Source organism: Lytechinus pictus, chromosome 13 (assembly GCF_037042905.1).
Source record: "Lytechinus pictus isolate F3 Inbred chromosome 13, Lp3.0, whole genome shotgun sequence".
Classification (NCBI taxonomy): domain Eukaryota; kingdom Metazoa; phylum Echinodermata; class Echinoidea; order Temnopleuroida; family Toxopneustidae; genus Lytechinus; species Lytechinus pictus.
The window spans coordinates 2,814,823-2,842,438 of record NC_087257.1 but is presented as its reverse complement, the minus strand read 5'-3'; the positions used below and the strand labels follow the sequence as shown (position 1 = coordinate 2,842,438).

General features: G+C 35.9%; 1 protein-coding gene across 2 annotated transcripts; it reads left to right on the top strand.

The window, feature by feature from the left end:
* Nucleotides 1–3,906: 3,906 nt before the first annotated feature.
* On the top strand, nucleotides 3,907–23,503 carry LOC129274844 (retinol dehydrogenase 7-like). 2 transcript variants are annotated; one of them, XM_064108121.1, is made up of 6 exons: nucleotides 3,907–4,139; nucleotides 4,778–4,930; nucleotides 10,536–10,762; nucleotides 12,924–13,182; nucleotides 19,192–19,361; nucleotides 20,626–23,503. In XM_064108121.1, exons 2-6 carry the CDS (start codon nucleotides 4,824–4,826, stop codon nucleotides 20,844–20,846), a joined length of 984 nt encoding a protein of 327 aa, XP_063964191.1. In that variant the 5' UTR covers nucleotides 3,907–4,139; nucleotides 4,778–4,823; the 3' UTR covers nucleotides 20,847–23,503. The 2 variants fall into 2 exon arrangements, with proteins under 2 accessions (XP_063964191.1, XP_063964192.1); XM_064108122.1 differs by having other exon boundaries at nucleotides 3,911–4,290.
* Nucleotides 23,504–27,616: the final 4,113 nt, after the last annotated feature.

The following is a 27,616-nucleotide window of genomic DNA, read 5'->3' as shown; positions in this document are numbered from 1 at the left end:
TCATGAAACTCGGACATAAGAGTAATCAAGTATCATTGAACATCCTGTGCCAGTTTCAGGTCACATGACCAAAGTCAAAGGTCATAAAGGTGAATGAACTTTGGCCAAGTTGGGGTTATTTGTTGAATTACCATCATAACTTTGAAAGTTTATTGGTCTAGTTCATAAAACTTGGATGTAAGAGTAATCAAGTATCACTGAACATCCTGTGCGAGTTTCAGGTCACATGACCAAGGTCAAAGGTCAATGAACTTTGGCCATGTTGGGGGTATCTGTTGAATTACCTTCATAACTTTGAAAGTGTATGGATCTGAATCATGAAACTTGGACATAAGAGTAATCAAGTTATCCTGTGTGAGTTTCAGGTCACATGATCAAGGTCAAAGGTCATTTAAGGTCAACAAACTTTGGCCAAGTTGGGGGTATTTGTTGAATAACCATCAAAACTTTAAAAGTTTATAGATCTGATTTATGAAAATTACACAGTATAAGAGTAATCAAGTATCACTGAACATCTCATTCGAGTTTTAGGTCACATGACCAAAGTCAAAGTTCATTTAAGGTCATTGAACTTTGGCCATTTTGGAGGTAATTATTAGTTTTTTTTTGCTGTCATAACTTTCAAAGTTTATAGACATAGTTTATAAAATGTGGATATAGGGGTAATCGAGTATCACGTACAAGTTTTACATGTAGGTCGCATGATCAAGGTCAAATGTCATTTATTGTCAATGAACATAGTATTGTATCATTATATAAATGGTGTTTGAATAATTATCTAATAGTAGTTTTCAAAGTCAGCACTGCTGCTATTGAATCGCACGATGCAGGTGAGACCGCCAGAGGCATTCCACTTGTTTTACTTAATTTCAATTTAACAGAAAACTTTTGTTTTTTTGTAAAATTTTCTTTTGGATAATCTGAAGGTCATTTTTACATCATATCAAAAGAAAATTTAAAAATATAAGACCATTTTACGTTGCCTGTGTGTGAATATTTCAGATGTCACTCCGTAACCGTCACTCTGTATTAAACCAGGTATGGGTTTAGGTGTAATTAATGAAGAAATACACCAAATGTTTAATGTAATGCAGTATATTAAAGCTAGAACAACATAGAATCCAATCAATAACTCAACATTGTGATAGCCATTTAAAGTTCACAGAGTTTGAGCAATATGTTTTCTCCTCAAATGTGCATGTCCATTTGTCACTCCGTAACCATGTTTATGTATTCATGTCTAATTAATTCAGTGGATTAAATAACAAATGTCATTATTTTGAAAAGTGGGTTTCAGCAACTACTGTCAGGTACCATTTCTTTGCAAATAACTATTTGAATATGGGTGATATCTTTGTTTGAATGCTAGAAACTTGTTTCTGAACGTTACCTTGGAACTGCCCAAATCATTTCACATCTGATCATGAAGAGAAAACAAAAAAGTCATCAGGAACCCTTTCTTCAGGGTGAACTTTTACTTTAAGAACAAAGTCAAAACTGAGTATTTTCTGGTCTCACACAAACTACCTACAAATTAAAACCAATCAGTGAATGAATATTTTGAATATTACGTGACTGTTCTTCGGTTTTAGATTTAGCCCTACTGTCTGCCAGAATAAACCCAAGAATGGCATGGTCACATCATTGTAAAAAAAAGAGGCTGGTTTTAGCCTCTGATTTCCCATTTGTACATGTATACCAACCCAAAATGCATACGTGTATGTTCGGTAGCTTTGACTTGCCTAGTCTACAGTACAGTTTACTGAGTGCTGCAGTATTATGGATGTAATTGGGATATATGTTTGTCATTCAGGATGATGAACAGTTTGGAAACCTTCTTATGAATTTGTTCCAGATGAACTCTCTGTCACCTCCAGAGAATTATGAAAAGTGGATATGTGCTTTGTGTGGTCTGATGTGCATGGGTGGTGTTGGGTATTATTGGATATCCAGGCCTCTCTGAATTATAACCCCCACACAGCGATTGTTCCCGTTGGACTATTTATATTTCCTTGATTGTACTACCATGCTTGCACTTGAATCAACTCAATCTATTCTCAGATCATCCAATTGACCTGCCACCTTGATTGTACATTAAACTTGATGCATTCTCTTTTTGCCCCCTTTTTTCCCTGCCCCCCACCCCCCCCCCTGCTACTTTGCCCTTCTCTATACCTGCAGAACTACTATACCATCTCTCAGGCTATTCTCCTTGTCTCAGCCATTCAGTTTTAATTACATCTCCCAATTTTCTCACCTGTCTTCCCCTCTCATTGTACATGTACATTTGCATTGTGAACCTGATGCCCCGTTTTAATAGACAGTGCCCGGTAGAGGGCGGGTAGAAAAAGGGGGTGGAATTCCATGAGTGGGAGCCTCTGTGCTCCGTCTCAACAGACATCCTACCCTGGTAAAGGTTTCCATGGTATGGATCCCCCTAAAGAGAGAGAGAGACGGATAAGACAGAGTGAGAAGCAAATGAAAGAAAAGGGGAGAAAGAAAAATAAAGAAGAAGAGAAGGGGGAAGGAAGAGGAAAAACAGGGAAAAGGTGAAGGAAAATATAGGAAGGGGAGAGGGGAAAGAAAAGGAAGGAAAACAGAGAAAGAGAAGAAAAAAGTGAAAAGAAAAGAAAGGGAGAGAGGAAAGAAAAGAAAATAATGTAGAAGGAGAGAGGACAGAAAAGAAGGAAAGAGAGAGAAAAATAAAGTAGAAGGGAGAGAAGGAAAAGGGTAGAGAGGGAATAAGAGGGAAAGGAGAGGGGAGAGAAGAAATGGGAGAAAAGAAGAACGGAAAGAAAATGAAAAGTGAAAGGGGGTGAAAAGGAAGTAGAGAAAGAGAAAGGAAAGATGGTATAGAAAAAGGAAGGGAAGAGAAACAAGAAGGAATTACGAGAAGAGGATAGGAGAATGAAAACAAGGAAAGGGAGAGAAGAAATAAAAAAGGAAAGAGAAAAGGAAAATGAGAAAGGAAAGAAAAGTAGGGGAAATGAGATAGAGAGAGAGGAGAGAAAAGGAAGGGGGAAAGAGAGAAGGAAAGAAAATGCTGAAAAGAGAAGGGAAAGAAAAGAAGAAAGGAATGAGAGAGGGGAGAAGAACGTGTGTCCGGGTGTTGGCGGGATGGAGTTGTTTTTCTACCCCACTTCCACGCTAGTCGAAGCAGGCCGAAATTTTGAAAAATCCTTCCCGACACAGTCCTACTTTTACCTCACTGGGAGCGTCTTAATAGGTAGGGATGATTTTCACCCTGCCTTTGTCGGGGCTTGTGTCTCCCCCTTCTGACTTTCATTTTTGCATATTTCTCCCTGCCCTTCCTGGGCCCCCTCTTTGCCAATTTCTCCACTCCCTTGTTTGACCCCCCCTCTCTCTCTCTTCCTCTCCCTTAGTCCATCTTTTTTGCTGTCATTGCTTTTGAGCTCTGTATCTCTGGCTCTCATACCCGATTCTCTATCAGCCCGGAGTTTGCTCCATTTCAGAATTCTAGCCCGAGCGGCCCTATTCATGATCATATTAAAGAGAGATTTAAGAAGCTCTACCCAACTAGGAGGGTTGGGGGACCTAACTTGAGTGTGCGTAATATAGATAAAATAAAATTGTATCTACCATGGATATATTATCCCAAACCAAACACGCTGCATCTTCACCTGTATTAAAATCATGAAATAGCTTGAAATTTTGACTTGGATTCGCAATATCTAAATCATTCCAATGAAATATCTTGATAATAATAACTTGTATCTATCCCCGAATAATCTGGATATTGTTCTGATCACGATCATTTGCCAGATCTGAAATACAGTAGCAGGATAATATGAAAACACTGGCTGCCCAGTAGAAATGGATCTACAATGTATTGCCCTTCACCTTCCACTCTAATCTCTCTCAATCCTCTCCTCCTTTTCTCTCTAAATTCTTCCAGGATCACACGCAGCCAAATCTGTGATGACTTGTGAAAGGGTGTCATGGTCAGTGGCGTCTTGATGACTGATTAGGCCAACCGAGGAACGTGGGTGTGTGTTGCTTCCAAGTGTAATACCATTTGACCCGATGAAGGCATTGACCCCAGCCATTTCATCATAAAGGAAGGAAGGAGAATTAATGCCAGATCAACTGTCCATCCGTTAGCAGCCAGCCAATTGCAGGCAAGTTCATCGACTTGGCATGCTGCTACTGTTTTAGTATTAATGTCATTTTAAAAGGAGAGACACTATCTCGTTATCATCATTGGGAAGCCTAGGCTACGGTAGTTAAAAAAAATACAGTGATGGCTAGTCATCTGTTTATTTTTCCAAGGTACGCACACACTTTATAATGGGCTTGAACTCTCCCTACTCATTGTATGTATCCATCTTCTGTAAGATTTGAACATTTTGAAAATTATACTTAGTGAGGATTCTGTACCAGTGTCTTCCAAATTTGGTTGGTGTTCTGCATCGTTCAGCTAGGCTCTTCTGATTCTGTCTTTGTTTTTTTTATTTGGTAGAAAAAAAGTTTCATCAGAGGATCCAGTAGAAGTTGCTGAACTCTGTAATAATATCAACCTGAATGAGAAACCCAGATGCTGCTATAAATTAACCTTTGCCCAATGTGATTCTTGCAACCATTGCTGAATACCACTCTTACATGTAGCTCAGCTCATTGTGGCTTTTATTTTTCTTTGAGTCGCTCTCGCTCAAAAGCTTTATAGTCCAAAAGCCCCTTTGGCCATCCATGAAGGCAATCTAGATATGAATTCATCTCTTCTATTGTGCTGAATCTGTTTGGAATTTCTTCCTTACAGATTTCAAAGGTTACAGCCATCGCTTTGCTAATGTTGATTCACCATCATGTGTTGCCTAATCTACTATGCTGCAGCCATCCTTGTCTTTGCCATCATAGCCAGACTGATTGAAAGGCATCTAAGGAAACCTTATGTGGACAAACTAACAGAAAGGCAAGTACTCTCTTAATATTATTTTCACATTTGGCTTTTCTTACCAAGTTGAATGTTAAAGTGATTGGTTAACATTGGTTTGACTTTTAAAAAATCTGAGCTAGAAGGTCACACTTGTCACCTGTGTCTGTGATATGTTACAAAAATGAAGCCCCAAAAAAATTGCGTTCGAAAATAATTATTTAGTGCTTCAAAAATTGAAATATAAAGTGACCGAAAACACCATCTTAATTTCATCCCATACACTTATGTGTACTATTTAGGCGTCTATAAGACGCCTATTTACAAAATCGGGGTTTGCCTTGTAGTTTTAGCTTTTCATTCTCAATAATGGTTGTTTTCAGGTTTTATTAGTTCTAATACATGCACTTGTACACATGTTTCATCTTGGTTTGATAATTTTTTAAATCGGCTGCTCACAAAGTTAAACAATACCTTTAATCTGTTGCTGACAGAAACTTGGGTCAATATAAAGCTTATAAGAGTAATACAGAATTCTGCTGGATGTGGATTGATTTATAATCCTTTCAGAAAGGTTTAGAGTAAAATAACAATGAGACAGCGCAAATTTGGTTATTTCTATCTCATTTAATATATATCTAGGTTTAGAATCAGGAAAATTTGTTTAACTATTATGTAATAAAGCCATGGAAGAAGGGGGGGGGGGGGGTAGGAGTATACATGTAGCATGGTTCATATCTTCCCCGCATTTAGCATGGATTACAGGTGCATGTCATGATGGTGTGGGGGGGGGGGTACTGTTCTATTTATGGAAAATGAATGGGGTCAATCACGGGATGAACCTGTCACTTTGGATTAAGCTTCATAATGAACAACTCTACATACGCGGGTTCCAGAATGCTAAAATCAGAGGCCTACTCACTGTTTAGTGCGTCCCACAAAAAAGAAAACCTGTTTTCAGAGATAGATTTCACAATCATTACTTTCTTTTTACTATGAATTTGATGCTTACATGTATGTTAGAAGTGGAATCTCATCTTTAATTTGAGACCAACATCCTAGCAAATCATTCACGCATGGCAGGTTATAAACAATGAATATTGAGGCCTATCAGTAATGATTTGTGCAGAAACTCATGTGTTAATCCGAATCCACACTCATTTCAGGGATCAGCGAGAGAAACTTAAAAAGGAATACAAAGAAATGCTAATGAGTCAATCGTCAAAAGCACGGCTGTGGTATCACGAATCAATATTCTCCAATTTTTCTGCGCAAACTGATTTTGACGTTATAATTTCAAACTCGTCTTTCTCATTAATGCGTGAAGTGTTTGTCACATATTAGGTATCAAAATGTAGACGAATAGTTGAATTATACGATGATGTAAATGAGATATCATAATTAATTTGCCTTTGAAGGAAAAATATGTGGGAATCCCAGTTTCCTTTTTTCTGGGACACACTTTATAGCAGGCTTGACTGGACAGTCTTTACACCTTTTTTGCAGTCTAACACCTGTTTTGCTTCATTAAACTAAGAGAATGAAACATGAGGAACAATAATAGCTTCTATAAAAACATACATCAAAGAATATTTTAATGCTAAAATTGTAAAGCTACAGTGTACGTTGCCGTTGATTGTTGCTTTTCTTGCTTTCAAGCCAACTACATGTAATATCTCCAGCAATGTGAAAATCCAATGAAATTCTAACTTGACTTTGAGTGAGGCTGACATTGAGAGTGCTGTATAATTTTATTTCCTTCGATTTTTGGAATAATTTGTAATGTCTCCTTGTAAGTATCCTCTCCCGGCCTCCCTCAGAGATGCTACAAATATCGCAAAGTGAAAATTATTGAATATCCTCCGAAAATAAGAGCCTAAAATTGAATTATTTAATCAGACTGTCTGGGAGCATGTTTTCCCAGCTTTCTTTCCCCTTCCCTAAATGTCGTTCACTGTTTTCTATGCCTTAGTGTGTAATTTACCATAATAATCAGTTGACCCATGATGGAATGTGTATTGTACATTAGAAATACTGAAGTTAATGTACATGTCTGGCTTCCTATAGAACAGTACTATGTAGAGTCTGAGGTTTGGCCTTGGTTATTGTGTAACTTCTTCATCTTCACAATGAACAAGGGTACAGAGTTATTGAGAGAATACAATTGAATTATTGATATGGTGTGTAGTCAAACATGATGAAGAGTTCAGTATCCTAACTTTATACTCTGTATGTACAAGTATGTACACTATAGGCCTATATTACTTGGGGGGGGGGGAGGCACTCAAATAATATTTTGAAATGGTGGTCTAAGGTGGTCTAACTCTGTGGTCTAAATGGTGGTCTAACTCTGAAATGGTGGTCTAAGGAACCGACGACAAGGGTAAAATACGGGGCCTTGGGAACTGAAAATATTCCTGGTGGTGTGAAAAACGGTGTTCGGAGCTGGAACCCGCAACTGTACTACTATAAGTATACGGTGGTGCGCGCTAGCGCTGTGCATGCATGGCACCGTGGTATACTGAAGAGGAAATATGAAGCCGTGCATGCACATGCAAGCTTTGCGATGCCCACGCTGGACAATTTAGTCAGGGTTTGGAACTGAGATGTTCCGGGTCTTGAGAGGGGGGCACGCGGTTTCTGAACGGAACTTTTGTGATTCGGAGTATCTAGGGAACTGAAAATTAGGTCTGAAAAAGGGGGTCATCAAAGCAGCACGTCCCTGTACCACCAGGATATTACTCTATTTAAAAAAAGAAGAAGAAAACTTCCAAGTACATGTACATTATGTTGCTATAGCAGCTTGCCTTGGTGCTTCATAAACCATTGACACTCATCGAACAAGAGTTTTGTTTTGTTGCAAATTTCATTCAAAAATTTAAGAGGCAATAAACATTCCAGATGTATGAAATTCATGATTTTTGCTATTTTTATAAAACAGTTTTTGTTTATAGCACATTACATCACATTACGATTTGTGCTTTTAAAAGATATTTAATATCAAACCCACTTTAGCCCAGAGCTCTCAATACAGTGCACAACTATTTCAAAGTAAACTGCAACAACACGTGGCTATAAAGGCTAAAAAGATTAAGATTTTAATTAACGTGAGAAGCTCTTGCTGGGATACTGTTTTATGAGTTATTTTGTAGTCTAGTGCATGACAAGTACCTTGTACATGTAGGGCCTACATGGTGTGATATTTGCTGTGACACAAGAACTGTGTATTATGTACATTGTATGTACGCTGTTTACTGCGTATCAACATTTGAAGAAGTAGATCATACGTTTCATCATAATACAAAAGCCATTCAAAATCATTGTATTTTAAATAGTTGACACGGTGAATGACCGGTGTTAAAAACATTTTCTGCTCCATGGAAATCCCTATTAAAGCGTTGCTTTTGCTTGGATAACAAAGATTTAAACATACTTTTTATTGGGCCATAATTCATGGTCCAACGATTCTCAGGGTGTGTTTATGCTTCCATTGCGAGGACAGAATCAGCGTTTTCAAACGTCGATCCAAAACGCTGATCGTAAACGTGGTTCTGGGAGTGCTGTTTATGCTTAACTTTTCAGAGGCGAAATCACGATCTCCAGCTGGCTTCGCATCGTAATTTTCGTTGAGCAGGAAAGCGAGGTCAAATTGGGCGCGCCCTTTTTCGAAAGTTTTTTTTTTAAAGTGTTAGTATGGGGAAGGTACGTCGACTATGATATAAACATCGAATAATTTCCGATATTTTAGTCATTGCATGGAGCTTCTTGATATAGCCATATAATTTCCACCATGGTGAGGATAATAGTAAGAAAAAATAAAGAATATTAAGTACACAAAATAATAAAATATCTATTTGTTTATGCTGTACTGGGGTAACTGGCGATGTCTCCTCATTATAACTCATGTTCCAGGGTTTTTTTTTTGTTGTAAATCCCTCAACATTCATCGTGATGACAAATTGGAAGAGTAATCCCGGGAGAGTAATACTAGTAATAGTACTACACATGCAAAACAAGGGAGATGAGAGGTAATTCCGTGGAGGTCAACATGCGACCATGGAGCAATGCGACTGTATTTGCCCGCGGATTTTCATCTCACCGGAAGCATGTACCAAATGACGTCGTTTAAACACGTTTACGATCGTGGTTCTGTTTATACTTCCCCAGAAAGCCTGATTCTGGTCAAACGACGTTTACAAATGCACCTTTTTGTGAGTTTACGATCGGCGTTTTGAAACAGCGTTTAAATGAAAGTAAGCATGTGTTTTGGACTAATCACGTTTGGAAACGCTGATTCTGGCCTGAAAAGTGGAAGCATAAACACGGCCTCAGTTTACTGATCGATGTACATACATGTATGTTGAGTGACGGTGTTTATAATGATGGTAATAACCTTTTGATAATGTGATTGATGTACAAAAATAACTTTTCAATAAACCTCAATGGCAAATTAAATTTTGAATAGCTCAATGAAATTTGAGATGATGCAGTCATCTTGATGTATTGAGTTGCATTCCAACACTTTATTATTTTAGGGATTCTAATGAATTTGATATTTGAGTTTAGATGTAGGCTTAGGGATTTAATGACACGAATTGATTTCACTTTGATATTGAAGCAATGAAAAGGTTCTAGTGATCATGGATGTATTTGTGTAGCACTTTGCAGTCAGACTGAATGATTATACAGTAGCCCAGTATTTTTAACTCTGCTTATATTTGAAGTAAATGGTGCAGAACTTGGAGAATGATTAAAGAAGATGACCTGAAATCAATATTTTGCGTGGACAAATCAAACTGTACAAAGCCCAATGTGGTACATTTTTACATAAATGTAAATGTACATTTAAAGAATGTACTACATGTGCTCTGTAATTATAAATTATCCAAAGTTATCATTGTTTTCCTTGAGTGTTACAACATGGCTGCAATCATGTTGTGTTTTCATAAAATCTGTTTTTCTCTAAAAAAATTATATTAAAAAAAAATAGGATACATAGTCTGATTTTGTGAGTCAATCGGAGCATCCTTCTTTAAAAGCAGCTGAGAGATCACAGATAATGAATCCTGTCAATTTGCCCTTGAGCGGTTTATGAGATGTCATTGAACTTGTATCTGAGACTACCCTGGGTATTTTACAGAATTAAGAGCTTTTGAATAGATCTGCTTTCATTGTAAAATAACTAAATATCTATTTCATTGTTCACAAAACATCAAGTAGAGTTCAATGGACTATGTTTTGAATTGTGAGGAATGATGCACAATTTGTGCGTGCAACCAAGCATCAGATTGTTACGAAGTTTATCCCAGGTTAGAAAGCTGCAAGTATCAAATATTGTTGTTGTTTTTTCGTTTTGTAGGTTAACAAATACATTAGGAGGAGAAGGAGGAGAGAAGAGGGAGGAAGAGGAGGAGAGGGAGATGTTGATGCGGAGAAGAATGCAAATGAGAAGGAGGTTTAGAAAGGGAAAGAGGAGGTGGGGAGAAGAAATGAACATGTTCAAGGATCATATGTTTTTTATGCTTCACCTATAAAGGTTTTCAGCAGAGATGTTCTGGAAATATGCTATGACATTTATGTAGATCATTTTAGAATTTTCCAAAATGATAGTAATTATCTTTGAACTCTGAATTTTAATTTCCAGATATGTTCTTATAACCGGTTGTGATAGTGGCTTCGGCAAGCTTCTTGTGAAGCAGTTGGATGTCAAGGGTGTCCACGTCTTTGCTGCATGCCTGAACGCTAAAGGAGCTGAAGAGATCGACAAAGAGACGTCTGAACGCACGAAGGCACTGGTTCTAGATGTTACAAAACATGATCATATAGAAGCAGCATTGGAAGAAGTTAAAAGATCATTACCCAGCAATACAGGTATGGGACTCACATGGGTAACTTATATTTCCACACTTCTCTCTTTTAAAGGACAAGTCCACCCCAACAAAACTTGATTTTGAATAAAACAAGAAAAATCAAACAAGCACAATGCTGAAAATGTCATCAAAATCGAATGCAAAATAAGAAAGTTATATCTCTTTAAAGTTTCGCTTATTTTTCACAAAACATTTATATGCACATCCTGGTGGGTATGCAAATGAGGGGACTGATGACGTCATCCACTCACTATTTCTTTTGTATTTTACTGTATGAAAATTTAATAATCTAATTTACTCATCATTGTCCTGTTAAAGTTTTATTCTCCCTGAACATGGAATCATTGTTTTAAGATTTTGTGGTTCAGTCAATTTGGTTCTTGTTGCCAAATTTGTAAAAATTGAAATATTGTATAATGCAAACAATAAGAAACAAAAGAAATAGTGAGTGAGAGACATCATTGACTCTGTCATTTGCATATTCTTGAGTTGTGCAAATGACTGTTTTGTGAAAAATAAGCGAAACTTTATTAAAGTGCCATAACTTTCTTATTTTGCATCCAACTTTGATGAACTTTTCAGCGTTGTGCTCGTTTGAGTTTTGTCTATTGATTCATATCTACATTTTTCTGGGGTGAACTTGACCTTCAACAAGAAATGATAGGTTTTTAAACATTTTCATTTACTTCTGTTTAATACATGTAAATGCAGCAAATAAAAAACTTGCTTTTTGTAGATTACTCTGAACTGCACATTAAAGCAGATTGTTATCCAGCTGACCTGTTGTAAAAGAAAATTGACTACTATGGTTGTTGATTTTGGGTATTCAATGTTCAAGTACCCTTGCTATATATTTTTTTGGCTGGCACCATGGTACCCAATAACAATACCTCCTGTGAACCGCCGTGAATTATTTAAACTCAAAACAAGTGGGAACTAGTCAGAAGACTTGACCATTGTCTTTGCTCAGTAGTTAATGGATAAATAAGGGATATGTGTAAATAGCTACTGCTGTATGGAACACGTGTAGAGTGCATCACCCAGTTTAATGTATTATATTAATTCCTCCCACACAATAGTTTAAAAGCTTTTGGGGTGTTCAAAACAATTTCAGGAACTTTGTGGTTTTGAAGCAACACAAGTGCATTGATTTCTAATTTATATGTACATGTAGGCTATGGTTGTTGACATTGATAATTGAAATATATTTACACTCAAAGTCTGCCATTGATTGCCACCCAGTAGTCTTGTTTATTGGTAGCCATGTACTTTGTACTTTTATCTGTAATTGTATATTTGTTCTAAAGTCTATCTGTCTCAGCATTTGTCATATTTCCCAAAAAGTAAACCATTTTCAAAGTTTCTCAACATGAAATATTTAATTCAAGTTTGACTGGATAGTTGTAGGGGATTTCCATTAAGAGTTTAAGAACAGAATGATATATTTTGGTTGGTCAGACATTTCTGGTCAGGTTGATTTAAAAGTTAGAGTTTGACTGGCTAACGAAATTGTTGAGGATTTTAAAGCCACAGTGAAACCCGGGATCACCATGCAGTCTATAAACTCGACGTTCAGGCTCGCTTGAGAAAAACAAAATGCCTAATTCAAAAAGTTGTATTTCATTTTTTTTTATTGGGGGGGGGGGGAGTTGTCAAAATCAGGGGCCATTTTTCTGTAGAATTTAAGAATTGCTTTGGGTTACAAAAATATGATATATTCCTGAATATTTAAAATATTTTTTAACAAAGTCAGAGCCACGTAATAAGTCATGACTTTTTGCATGACTCCTGCATCGTGTCTTCTCTTTCCCAATGTCCCATACCCACATAGTCAAACCAGAGGTGCAGTGAAACCCTCATACACACAATTGTGGTTCAGGCTCCTCAAGTCCTCATTATGTTTCATCTTGTGGGTCATGGGTTCAAACCCAAGCCATGGACTGATTTCCTTCAGCAAGAAATTAATCCATGATGTGCTGCACTTAAACCAGGTGAGGTTAGTGGGTACCTGGCAAGAATTTATTCCTTGAAACTTGGCGCGCATAGAAGCTGCTCTGTGAAAGCCAGGATAATTACGCTGAATTACCGTATAGCTACCCTATAAAGAGAGTGTTTGAAAGCATGATATAAGTATGATTATTATCTCATTTTGCTTTGAACAGGTCTTTGGGGTTTAGTAAACAATGCAGGTATATCAGTAGCATGTGGCCTTCAAGAGTGGCACACGAGAGATGACTATCAGAGAGTTCTTGATGTGAACATCCTGGGACTGATGGATATGACAGTGACATTCTTACCACTGATCAGGAAAGCTAAAGGAAGGATTGTCAACGTGGCTAGTATGGAAGGAAGATTTGCTCTACCTAGTGGTGCCTATGCAGTCTCTAAGTTTGGTGTGGAGGCATTCTCAGATTCAGTCAGGTATGTCTTGTGCAGGCCGGTTACTCTGGTCCTTAAAGGTCTAAAGCCTGCCGCACACTTACAACAATAACGATGTTACATGTAATTAATAAGAAGATAAATCGTAGTGCAATAATAAACTGCCTCTGTCATTAATGGGCCTTTTAGCCAGATAAGGATTCAGTTTGTTCACCTGTTAATTGCAATCTTTATAAGAGTATAAACCACTTTAACCACAAGGCTATGTTTTAGGATGTGTGTAGGATGTATGTAGGATGGTATAATGACAATTTTAGGACAGGAATTACAATATCACTGAAATATCTGGCGAAAAATTCATTATTTTGGGAAAAAACAAACCTTGAGAGGCGAGACAATTCAATTCAAGTCACTATTTCCTTTAGATGAAGATTAGTGTCGATCCGACAAAGTAATAGATTAACATTTAAAAAAGCAGTTTTATTATAAAATGGAGCATAATTATGGAAATTGAAATAAGGGGAATCTAGAACTATAAAAAAACCAATGCTTGTACAGTGTGGAGTGTGTGGACCCCCTTGAATTAGATTATTTATTCATTTTTTCCCCCAATTATACATGTATATTCCTTTGATACTTGTTTTGTGTCAAATCTTAATTGATTTTCCAATACAAGCTATTTTTAATGATGACTTGTCAATCATATTATATTCTATACATTATTTTCACCATTTTTCCTGTGTCCTGTGGAACTCTGCGTAGGTGATTGGGACCTATTTTGTTATATGAAAGAAAATCATATGATTTTTTTTTAATAGAAATTTAGCATTTATCTATTTAACATACAAAATAAACTTCCAGCGCTGCTCTGACTATAACTCTTCTCAATCGCTCCAATATATACCTTATACCAGGCTAGCAACAAAGTTTCCCCCCAAATAAAGATTCTTTGTCCCTTATGAATTTAAAGGTCAAGTCCACCCCAGCAAAATGTAGATTTGAATAAATGGAGAAAAATCAAAGTAGCATAACACTGAAAATTTCATCAAAATCGGATGTAAAATAAGAAAGTTATGGCATTTTAAAGTTTTGCTTATTTTTCACAAAACAATGATATGCACAACTCAGTGACATGCAAATCAGTCAGTCGATGATGTCCATCACTCACTATTTCTTTTGTTTTTTATTGTTTGAATTATACATTATTTCATTTTTTACAGATATGACCATAGGGACCGACTTGACTGAATCATATAGTTTTAACTCTTTAAGAGCCATTGGCAGCTATTTGTGCCCTTAGGCCTCTAATGCCATTGGCACGTATACGTGCCCAAGTAACTTTTTTTTGTTTAACCAATTTTACAGCCAGAAAATCAACACCATGTTCTGTGTTTTTTATGTTGTTATACTGTCAAAGAATTCACAATTCATTTTATCATATAAAAAATAGTGGTTTACGTAGACATTTTTTAAGTAAAATTTTATTTTTGCATCATTATTTTGAAGAGTTGATTTCGGATATTGCCGCGATCTGAATCAAGATTTCCCCTATAGACACGTGTGGTATAACGGTTGTGTGTAGCAATACACGTATTTCTATGGGCAGAGCAAAGGCGAATGTGCGAGGGCATTCAGCTCGGAATTGACCAATGACAGAGCGGTACGATGTTCCTCACCCAACACTACTCGCCCATTCGCTATTGTCACATGAATATTCATGAGCTATCGATTGGGTCTTTTGCAGGCCGGTATGGTAGTATTCTTGTGTCAAGGCTGATGATGTCACATCTCCACTTGTTCTTTTGCATTTTATTATATGAAATTAGGTTTATTCAATCTTTTTTTCCTCCAAGCACTAGAAAAATTGAATTGACAACTGATTTAATGCATTAGATATTTATTTCATTATAAGGGAGACATATTATTCACACAAGTATGAAATAATGAAATAATTATGATTTTATGTAATAACATAAGAAAACGGAAAGTGGGGATGTGACATCACCAGCCCACCTAATGAATATCCATGCCGACTCTTTTTTCACAAAATATTACTAAATTTTAAATTTTAATAACTTTATAATTTGTTATCCGATTTTGATGAAATTTTCTGCATTTTGCTCAGTGAATTCTACTCTATGTATAAAGATATGAATATGTTCCTTTAATCCCTTTAATGTTATTGCAGTCAGAGTCATCATCATTATGAATATTATTCAAAAATAATTGTTGTGATCATATCAATTGCATTTCTTCTGCAGCCAAATTCTCTCTTCATAAACTTAAGATCTGGTAAATAATGGGTCATATTCGTTTGTCTTTTTATAACCCAAACCATTTTTAAAGAAATGATTGACATTGTTATGCTTATCAGTATCATATTCAAACTTCTCACAAAGATATGAATCATTCAATATTCTCCTCGAATAAAATAGGAAGAAGCAAAAAATGTGATAATTAAAACTGCCGATAATAACGCTTTATTCCTCTAAAGATTTATCTCTTTTTTCAAAGTGGATGTTTTTCCTTTACTAAATCCAACCATTGGTAATAGAAAATGTAAACGGAGTATGTACAGCAATATCAGATGATAGGTGGGTAGGGTTTTTTAAATTATTATTATGGTTGTTATTTTTTTTGTGTGTAACTAACTTGTGTTTATGTGATTTGCAATCACCTAATAATCTTTTGTAAATTTTGTGATTTATTTCAATTTGTATAATAAAAACAGAATAAACAAAAATAAAAAAAGATGTTTTGAGGAAAAGAAAGAAAGGGATAGGGCGGGACAGCTGACAGTAACATTAACAAAACCGATCAGACCGACCTGTTAGTTGCTGCATTGACTTCACTATCAAGGAGACTTTAAAGGAGAATGAAACCCTTGAAACCAGCTGAATCCATATCAAAGAAAAAAATCAAAGAAACATATTGTTGAAAGTTTGAGGAAGATTCAATGAATAATAAGAAAGTTATGAGCATTTGAATATTGAGATCACTAGTGCCATGTAGATCCTCCCATCGGCAATGCGACCAAAATCTGTGATATCACACACGTACAACTCCCTCATTACTTTAGTACTTATTTCACGTATATTCTCACTTTTATAGAGTCTATCACAAGGTGAGGTGTTCTCTTTATGAGATGACAAGTACAGAGGTTTCACAACATTATATCATTGATGAATCGTTTGTCATATGATTAGAATGAGCAAAAAGATATGTTTTGGGGTATATTTTCAGTGTCCAAATGGGAGAGTTGTACGTGTGTGACATCACAGATCTTGGTCGCATTGCCGATGGGAGGATATCCATAGCATTAGTGATCTCGACATTCAAATGCTCATAACTCTTTTATTGCTAGTCCTATTTTACTCAAAGTTTTGTTGATCTTATTCTTTGATTTTTCTGCTTTCACAAAAGCTAACTTGCTCCAAGAGTTTCATTCTCCTTTAAAACGACTTTAGAGAGTAGAAATGAAGATGATGACGATAACGGGTTGAATATTAAATTTCTTAAGGCTTGGTCACACCGCCCGAGCGTTGCTGGAGCGGTCGTGGAGCGGTAGGGAGAGAGGGTCGAATTTCGCTCACAAAATTGGGGAATCGAAAACAAAAATCGAAAAAAAAAAAAAAAAAAAAAAATCAAAATCGAAAATGGTGAACAGTAGCGAGCGGTGATGATTTTTTCTCTCCGCTCCAACAACGCTCGGGCTGTGTAACCAGGCCTTTATATATTGTACATCATGTTATCTGAACAAATTATTCTTTTTTTTACTACGGATAGTGCTACGAGCTGGGGAGACCCTGGGTGGATGCTGGATTTTTATGTAGGAGGGGGGGGGGGGTGCTAATTGTTTTCTTTTTACCTGGGTCACCCACAAAAAAGTAAAATGTAAAAGGAAATAAATATCGGAACCTTTGAAAGTATTGAATAGTCAAATCAAAAGACGTGCGTGAGCACCGATTTCTAAGAACATCCTGTGCTAAATTGCTCTCATAGATAATAGGTCAGGAGGGAGCGCGGATTAGAGATTCCTCGTGAAAGAGAGTCTGGGCATCTATTGTTCATGACTTGGTGGCATGAACAAAAGAATGTAGTCGCGGAGAATGTTAACAGGTGGGTACATTGGTCAGACCAGTAATACAGAACAAATAGGCCTATTTTCTTTTTTGAAAATTTGTATTGATTTTTTGTTTGTAACTGATCTGCATTTCCTCTTCTTTGATTCACGAAAAATAAACGTTTTTTTTTCTTGCTTTTTTGTACTTTGCCAAGAACGCCCATATCATTTTGTGGGATTTTATACCCCAAACTTGTTAGTAGTGAATCTGTCCGATCTCTCTTTATCTATATTTTGATATATCATCTTTAAATTTATATTTTGTCTCCTTCTGACTGGCAATAACTTTGTTTGTTACACTACAAATAAAAAAAAAAACACAGGGTCTTATTTTGAAGACTACACGAATGAAAATTTACAGTTGGCCACACTTTGAAGATACAGGGTTCTGATATATTATTGTGTGTGTTCGCGTGGGGATCACAGCTGTTCTGTGATTGGTCATTTGATCGAAGACGATGCCCTTTTTTGGAAAAGAACGCTTTCAATTGTGTGTGTATTCTTCAGAGGAAGCAACTTAAATAGCCAAAATAGTATTTCATTCAAAAGAGCATTATTTTTTGTTATTTCTGTTCGTTCAATTTCATCAATATCTATGTCATTTAAAAGGGTAAACATTGAACTTTTATTTTATCTTCTTAATTTCTTGGTATCTCTACAATTCATCAGGTTACTTGCTCTTTGAAATGTTAATGAAATTATAATTTCTAGGTTTTACTTATTGAAAAAAAAACAATGTAAAATATTACATTTTTTCTCATTTTTTTAAAAAGCGAATAAGAAAGATAATAACACGATCATAAAGTCCATGAACAATGCACGATTTCATGTGTAGAAGGTTTCATTATACAATGTACGGGTAAAGAGTTATGACCGTTTTAAAATCAGTCTCTGCTTACGTTTCGGTCAATTTAGGATTCCCTCGAATACCCCTGGCAGTCAAGGGGTATTCGTACTGGCACAGTAAGAGTTAAGCAATGCTACATTTAATATGACATGTTCAGAGAGGAATCAATCACTGTTTCATATGACAATGAGTAGAAAATTAGAATATTTCATATTTCATATAATAAAATACAAAAGAAATAGTGAGTGGATGACGTCATCAGTCTCCTCATTTGCATACCAGCCAGGATGTGCATATAACTGTTTTGTGAAATTAAGTGAAACTTTAAAATGTCATAACTTTCTTATTTTACATCCGATTTTGATGAAATTTTCAGTGTTATGTTTGTTGGATTTTTCTCTTTTTATTCAATCAATTTTTTGATGGGGTGGACTTGTCCTTTAAAGGGGAAGGTGATGACATTCTATTTTGTGTGTGAATACTGTACATAATCTTTCTGCATTGATCTTTCTTTGATCTGCTTGTACACTTCTATATTAAAGATAAATTCCAGTTGTGGGGACGATCTCAAAATGACTTTTTACAGAATTTAATATAATGATCACCAAAGTGTCTGTTTGTATGAATAAAAAATATGTGCCAAAGGATTCTGGAAGAAATTGTGTAATTGCTGAAAAATAAGCAAAATAAGCGCGGATTCTGTCACTTCAGTCGGGTCTTTATTCCAGCAATAATAATACACTGTCCCACGTGTGCCTATCTGTGTTGGCGATCTTCAGTGTGATCGTTTTTCAGCTTAGATATTATGATACACAAAGTTTAGTTTATGTATAAACTGTACCAGATCTAGATCCACGATGATATTGTAATACTTAACCTTGGTTTTACAGACTTTCTCACGAAATCCGTATTTTACTGCAACTACTGTTATTTAGCTTTAATACCTACATGTAACTGTCTCTTTGTACCTTCTTCCTTGATGAGAGAAGCTAAAATGTTTCACTATGGCATCAACGTAGCTATTATAGAACCTGGATTCTTGATTAAATATATCCTTGTATCATTCATTTATCTCGTTTAGGAGAGAAGCCAAAATGTTTCACTATGGCATCAACGTAGCTATTATAGAACCAGGATTCTTCAGGACTCTGATATCAAGTAAAAACAACTTCACAAATAATCTAGACAAGGCCTGGGAAAGACTCAAACCGGAGAGAAAAGAAGAATACATCGAAGAGGGCTTCCAAATGTGTGAGTACTTTTTAAAAGCCAAAATAACTTTGGTAGAATAAAGTGTAGTGGCTGGTGAATTTTTGTTCAGTCATTAACTCTTTTTTTTTTAAAGTTTGTATTTTTTTATATAATGCCTACTCATTGTGAAGTATGTATATATTTATTTTTTATTAAAACGATGGACATTCAACCCTAAATCTCCCGGGGTATTTTGATTCTTGTCATCCCGGGGGAGGGGGGGGGGCATTATGGCCCCCCCTTAAGATCTCAGCTGCGGATTGTGCGATCACAACGAAAATTTGCATGATGGTAGAGAATGACGTAATCTACGCAGTTGCATTAGTAAATTTCACTGAATTCATATATTTTTATTTTATATGAATTAATTATGCAAATTTATTCATGAAATCATACTTTTTGCTCTGATTCACTAAATAAAGCTCCTAGAATGCTATTTTTTGGTGAAAATATTCTTTATAGCATTCCTAACAATTGTGAATGAAAAAAATTCTGGTACCAAGACCGATTTCTTATGTATTTCTTTGTTTTTTTACTTTTAGTTTTTGTATTTTTTTTTCGATGGAAATCGTTCCAGACTTAATTCTGATCATAAACAGGCAAAATTAATTAAGTTTAATCAGTAAAAGTAGAAATAATGATACATAAATTCTGACTAATACACAATCTGCATTGGATTTGTACATGAAATCACGTTTATGAGCAATTTGGGGTCTGACATGCACTAACATAATGTTGTGTAATGTCGTAACCGCGTACCCGGGCGTCACAAATTTGGTCTCAAAATTTGCGCGAGACTTGAAAGTAAAAAGTCAGTGAGCGGCGAGGTCAACAAATTTTGCGCAGCAAACATTTCGAGAAAATTGTAGAGGGGGGGGGGCATTATGGCCCCCCCCAGGGAGAATTAGGGTTAAGCACTTATCTTACTATTTTAGTGGTTGTATATTATATAAAAAGCAACATTTAGTTTGCATCCTGAAATTTTTTGTCCATTCCATGCATGAGAAGTGGTTTTTGTCTTGCCCACCAGAGGTGAAGACAAATGTCATCCGTCCGTCTGTCCATTGTCCCAGTCCATTTTATTACCAATCCCACGGTGAATCATAATCCTCTTCACTAATTCCACCATTTTGCACCACTTCTCCACCATGTGAATTTTCAAAGAACATATTTTTAGTTTCTAATTTTCCAATTTTTTCACTGATTATTCATTAATCTATTATTGATGGATTCTCCTTTTACTATTTTCCATTTTACTTCCCAGTACGTCAAAACGTATGTAACATGCTCGATAATCGGACTTCAACAAAACTTCACCTGGTGAGTGATGCAATGGAGCACGCCCTCTTTAGTCAGTGGCCGAAGACAAGATATGGAGTCGGCTGGGACGCTAAATACATCTGGATACCACTTTCTTATGTACCAAATTTCATCAGTGACTATCTGATTAGTATGGGCGGATTTCCTATCATTAAGAAGAATTGATGACATTTTGAACATGGGAGTGTTCCGTAAAGAAGCATTCTGTCAGTGATTTTTACTTGCAGATTTTCTCTTAGCCAATCAGATGCAAGGATATCAGTAGCTTGTAACAAGTCGTCAGTGAAAAATCACTGGCTGTTTGTTTCATGAACCAGTCTTCACAAGAGGGTACTGTGAATGAAGCTGTCTTCTGCAGTCATTGTGTGTGGTTTGCATTCTTCCCCTATAAACACAACAGTAACGTCACGGTGAGAGAGACATCGTAAGCATTCACTACATCAAGGTGCACTGCAAAATTGCTGCATGCTACAATTTTTCAACAAGCTGTTCAGATTGACTGTCTTGCCATGTAGGAGAGCTGTTATAGACAAACCATGAAAGGGTTTTGTCTACCTATATCCAAGTTTTTTTTTCCAATTTGCACATTTTGGATGTAATATTCTTTACCTCCAGTGGCATAGCTCTAAAGTGAGAAGGCTTGTTATATGATTTTGTTTTACAGTATTTCAATTTCCAAATGTTCTTGAACTATCATTTTGATGAATGTGTTTTACTATTTCCTCTAAATCTGTCTGAGTACAAGATGTGAAGCTTTTAAAGAATAAAAGAATTGTAAGTCACTTTGGTATTTCCCTGGGAACACTCATGATATCTTGCATTTTGTTCGTATAATACTAATTTAAACTTGCAGAAGACTATGTACCATTCATGACGTTTTATGCTATCACCAGTGAAGTAGATGATGTACAATTTGCTAGAACAAGAAAATAAGCAGATACAACAAACAGTATGTCCCAGTTTTTAGTTCAGAAAAGATGAATTTACCCCTAACAAATACCTAATATTTAAATGTATTTTCTTGAAGGCCCCTGCATACTATTTGTTGAAATGCCCCACTGAACGTAGCGAAAATACAAGTGCTTTTGTAAAACAAAAGAGATATAAAATAAGCAATAATAAGAGAATTCATCATTAAAAATAATTTGAAGGGATGTTTGCATTTGAAGTTTTGGCATTGCTGGCTTTCCGTAGTTGTATTCAAGTGATTATTCACAACTCTTTGTAAGACCAGCTTGCTCCCCGTGACGCAATTATGTGATTGAAAGGCCAAGCTTCCTCTAAGTCATTTTTTTCTTGGTTGCTAAATGCAAATGTGTGAATTGTGACTGCTAAAATGGTATTGAATGAATCCAGTCTAGATGATAAATGTAAATAACCTTGTCTATTTTGTAAATTATATTTTGATAATTGCCAAATACTGCCGTTCTGTGAAATACATGTATTTGTTTATATATGCCATATATATATTTTCTATTCAGCATTATGTATATTAATTCATACATGTATGAGATGGTACATGTATTTCTAATTTTATGGACATATTAAAGTGAACAAGAAGATTATCTTAGATGACAAACAATAGTATCAAAGATTGAATTTTAGAATGTAATTTCAGAAAAAGGCTTGTTTTAGCTTATTTAGGATAATGATAGCTCTGTGAGCAAAAATTATATTACATACTGTGACCTCTTATAAGTGCTATGTTAAAGTGTAATATTATTATTAAAACAAGAGTTCCTGTCATTTTCAAGGATATTTTAACTGATAGCCACGTTCATGTAGATATTCTTGAGCTATGTCATAATCACATAATAAGAATGTAATAATGACCCGCCACCCCAAACCAAGCATACATGTAGGTGGCCAGGGAAGATTCTCTGTAAATTGCCAAAATGCTAATTTGGTCTTTAAAAAGGAAAAATGAAAAAATTGGCGTGTCTGAAAGAATAATTCTTCCTCTTCTTACAGTCAAAATTTGAAGTTGTAAACCTGAAATCTTTCTTTAGCAAATAGTGACATGTACTTTGGAGGAGTTTACCAAAACTAAAGATAGGCTTTGAATTAAACCCAAAAGAAGGATTTCTTTGATATCCATTTTTCCTTCACAGCCTAGTTTCATTGAGATTGTACAGTCAGACTGGATGTGAACCCAAATTCAAACCTTCTTTGAAGCTCCCATTGAATTTCTTCTACATTCAATCAAGTAATAGACAAGTTATAGATCATTTGAAAGCTATAATGTGTTTTCTGAAGCTCAATGAAAATCTCAAAATTAACAATTGTTGGTTTCAGGATGGCAGGTTCAATTGGTCAACAAATGATTGCCTCATGCCTCATATTTGCTTGATCATTTCCCATTATCACGTAAAGCAATGCAGGGAATTTGGTGTGATAATTTGAATAAAAAACCCAACAACAATGGTATCAGTCAAGATGAGTATCTGAAGATTATTAGATAATAAGGTCACATGATGACATACTTATCATGTTGACGAAATTATATTTTATATTGATAGATGTACACATGTTGAACAGTATGTGAGTCTTGCAATCAATTGCTACTTTCAAACAATGAATGTGATTGGTTGATTCTGGGTCTGTTATCAAGACAGGCTTGCAATAGCAAATTTGATTGGCCACTGCAGGCTTTGCAATTTGTTTCTACTCTCTGTGCCATGGTGGGTTTCTCTCAACAATAACAATGATAGCAGGGAGTGAGTTTTAGTGTTATGATTTATTTGTCTAATTAACAAACGATTTCTCAATATTTGAAATATGAAAATGTGAGATGCAAAGAAGAAAAATCAGGATATTTTTCATATACCTCTGTTAGCACCATTTGTATTCAGTATTATATATTCCCTGGTGTTTGATAAGTGGAGCAATATCAGAATGTTATCACCTGATATTGGTATTTTACACAGGAACGCATTTGTCACAATGCTTCCACTTTTAGAGGACACCATTTACCAGTTCATGATGGATGTGAATTATTGCGTTTCAAAAACATGAAAGTTTGTATCCATCTGGTCTACAGGCATCTTGTCATAGATCATAGATCATCAAATACCGTCATGGTTAAACCTACCGTTTGGTCTAAGTGTTATTAGTATGAGCTGTCATTTATTACAATGCCCAGTCTAATTTAGACTTCCTCTGCTTACTTTGCACTTTGTCAAATTAAAATTTAGATAAAGGCTAGGGGCGGTATTCTGAGGTCATTTTATCTTTAAAATATTTTATTTTATCTCTTAAAATGAAATTGGTATTCTGAGATGACATTCTATCTCTCAGATAAAATTTGAAATTTTATCTTGCGAATAATTTTTATCTTGCGTATCTATGACGATACGCAATACAGAGCAGTGGCTGCGTAGACATACCCATCGCGTATCTGGGTATTGCAACGCGGATGATGTGCTTGCGCCCAAGTTACTTTGAAGAAAAAAAAAAAAAAACTTAAAAGAGGGTAGGGGCTATTTGATCTCTGCGACGTTGCTTTCATCATTATTTCTTGGTGAATTAACTACAAATGTTGACATGAAAATTAAGAAAAATTATATATTTATTGAGAATAATACCTTAATGTTATTCCTGTACAATCAGGAAGTATTTCATAAGACTTTTCTTGACTAATATTGTCTTTGAAATGATGCTTGAAAAGATGCGATATAGACTTCGAAAAAAGATGAGAGTATTGTCCTTTTTGTTAAAAAGAAATCTCTATAAAGACGCGCAAGCGTATAGTGCAAGCGTATTTGAAGTCAATAAATTGACGCAATCCCACTCCTTTGCCACACCTCCTGGCGGAATGGATTTCAATTGGTTGAGTGACACAAGAGAGCTATAAAAGCGCGTTTCTAATTGGATATTGATTAAAAAGTAGGTGTGTTTTACAGAGATAAAATGAAGATAAAATTGTTCTCAGAATACCAATTCGGAGAGATTTTAAGGGTATTTTATCTCACTGATTTTAATGGAGATAAAATATTTTATGTTATCTGAGATAAAATGGATCTCAGAATACCACCCCAGGTCCCACTGACCGACGGACACAAAATGTACCGATAACGGATACAGCGGACAAGCAAAATTTCGGGGTGGCTCCATCCGTTTTCATCCGCTCCAGACAATGGACAAAATGGGCGAACAATAAAATCACAGTGGACGTATGCTTGATGAATATAGAGCGTATGAAACACGTATGCAAAGAGTACATAACGGCTACATAACGTTTTCCAATGGATGGCAAAATTGTTTTCTGTTTTACATTCTCTCTGCATCCGTAAGGGCAGTGGGACTAAGCCTTAATACCGATTCATTTCATCATATGGACTAAGTGGTTTTAAAAAAACAAATAGATATTACATGTAGATGAAATGGCAGTAGTCTAACAGGAAGTTATACACTGTTAAAAAAACCATGATTTTACAGAAAAAAAAGAAGATTTTGCAGAAAGCAATAACAGAATCATTCTGTAAATTCATAAAACACGAATTTTTATGCAATTTTACCGAACAGGTCTGTTTAAAAAGGGGACAAGGGTGTTTTATTTCAGGAAATTTGTAAGATTACATACACCAAATACCAATTTTCTGTAAGATTACGCAATCTGGTAGATTACAGGTGTTCTCGAGACTCTGCTGCAGGAACATCTTTTATTTTAAGGATAAATTTTCTAACGGTGTACGCAATGGTAAAAGCACCAAGGCAAGTGGCAAATGGACCAAAGAACAGTAGACATAGTTGGTTGTAGATTGGATTGGACTATGTGGGATGAGACCAAATGGAAAGTAGAATAAGTTGTTGGTGACCAAATGGCAGTTTTTAAAGGATGCCCTTTTACCACCAAAAAGTAATTTTGTGCAGATGCAAAGGGACATCTGTCTGTTACATCTAGACCCTGTATGTGTGATGTCACACATCCTAAGAGACCGAAGCACGCCCTCACTCAGAGGATGAGCAAGGGTGTTAGAGGATATTCATTCTCACCCCCATCATGAGCATTTACGATAGCACGCCCTCACTCAGAGGATGAGCAAGGGTGTTAGAGGATATTCATTCTCACCCCCATCATGAGATTTACGATTGAGTTTAGACTTATCACTCCTTGCTGTGTTGTGGGATGCTCAAACTGCAGTAATTAATACAATGAGTTGTCCTTCTACTGCATACCGACAGTTTTGCAGCATCGTGGCAAATATTTCCATAAACTCGAGAAATGTTGGCGGGAAAAAATGATAAATGCATGCATGCACTTGATATAGATTTGCAGCAAGTAATGGGATGCTGCAGCGATGTTGTCTGCCCAATGTTAGGAATCAGAGGTAAAGGGTGCGTTGCCAAGGTCGTTGTTTGTCCTCTAACATGGTGTCCTAGTTAGTTGTTAAGCAGCAGATGATGTCAGTGCATAAGGTCTATTATGGCCTGGTGGGTGTTTCATAAAGCTGTTTGTAAGATACGAATGACTTTGCGCATGACTGGTGATCCTTTCTTGTGCTATGTGATATCCCTATGTCATTGAGTTATGACCTAAGCACCTGTTCCAGTCGTGCGTAAAGCTGTTCGTAACTTTACGAACAGCTTTATGAAACACCCATCTGATTAGGTACATGTACAAGTAGGTAATGGTGATTGTAAGTCCATTGTATTCAGAGAGCTCAGTGTCTGAAATATTCAAATCTGCCAGGATTGAGCAAATGAAATATGAGTAGTCATGGATACAGAGTATATTTTCAATAAAGTAGCAGATTGTAGTGATAGTCTAATTTCCAGCTCTGGGAGATTATACTAAGAGTTAACTTTGGGCCTTTTCACACGTGAATCTTGAATTATCATTGTAATGATTCGTTTTTAGAATCATTGGACCTTTCACATGGAAAATTTGTAGCGTAATTTGAGCGAAACTTAACTGGAATTCACCTCTGGAGTAGAATTTGAAGTCGCTATTGTGATTAGCGTTTGTGATTCTAGTTTGGTTTCACACGTGCTAAAACTTACTTCATCATTAGCCATATTTTTCACTGGAATCATCATTCGAGTTACAATTTTTTTACCATGTGACATACTGTTGAATTTGCCCAGAAGTCAAATCTATTTGGGACCAAAGAAATTTGCTCTTCTTTAAGGGGGGGAGGGGGGGTTGCATGAAACTTGCTATCAATCGCAAGTCAATATTGGGTCCCCAAATCAATCATAAAAGTCTTGCAATTACTTGTAAATTTTCACTTGATTGCTGATCTGCTTCTAGAAACAAGAAGGTGAAATCAGTTTTGCTCTATGATTGATATGTCAATTGTAAAATTCGTAATTTTGCAATCAAGCGAAAATATTTTCTTGCAACACCCTCTATGCGAACTTTAACATGGAAGAAGCAAATGATGCAAGCTTTGTATAAGAGTATCTGGGCCCCATCTTACAAAGAGTTACGATTGATCCAATCAACGTCAGCTATATGGAAATCCATCAATGTCATAACTTCTACTACAGGAAATTTGCACAATGTCCTTTGTAAATAAAGAGAAGCACACTGAATTTTAAAGAAAACAATGAATGTATAAATAAACATCATATCTGGAAAATATTTTGAACAAACATGCAGTTTAGATGTTGATGTTGCTGGATTTCCATGGTTGTGATCTATCGGATTGATCACAACTCTTTGTAAGACAGGGCCCAGGAGGGTGTAATACAAAGTGATATTCTTAATTACAATCAATTGTAAAACTTATTGTACATGGATCATCATAGACTTACATTCACACTTGATTTACAATTGATCGCGTCTTTTTTGGTATGAAGGACAGGTCCAAAAACTTGCTTTAACTGTGGTTATTATTTGACTTTATACAAGTTGACTTTTACAGACATTACTGGATTATCATATTGTGCTGGAAATATATATGATCATGTTTGCCAAAATGGGACAATTG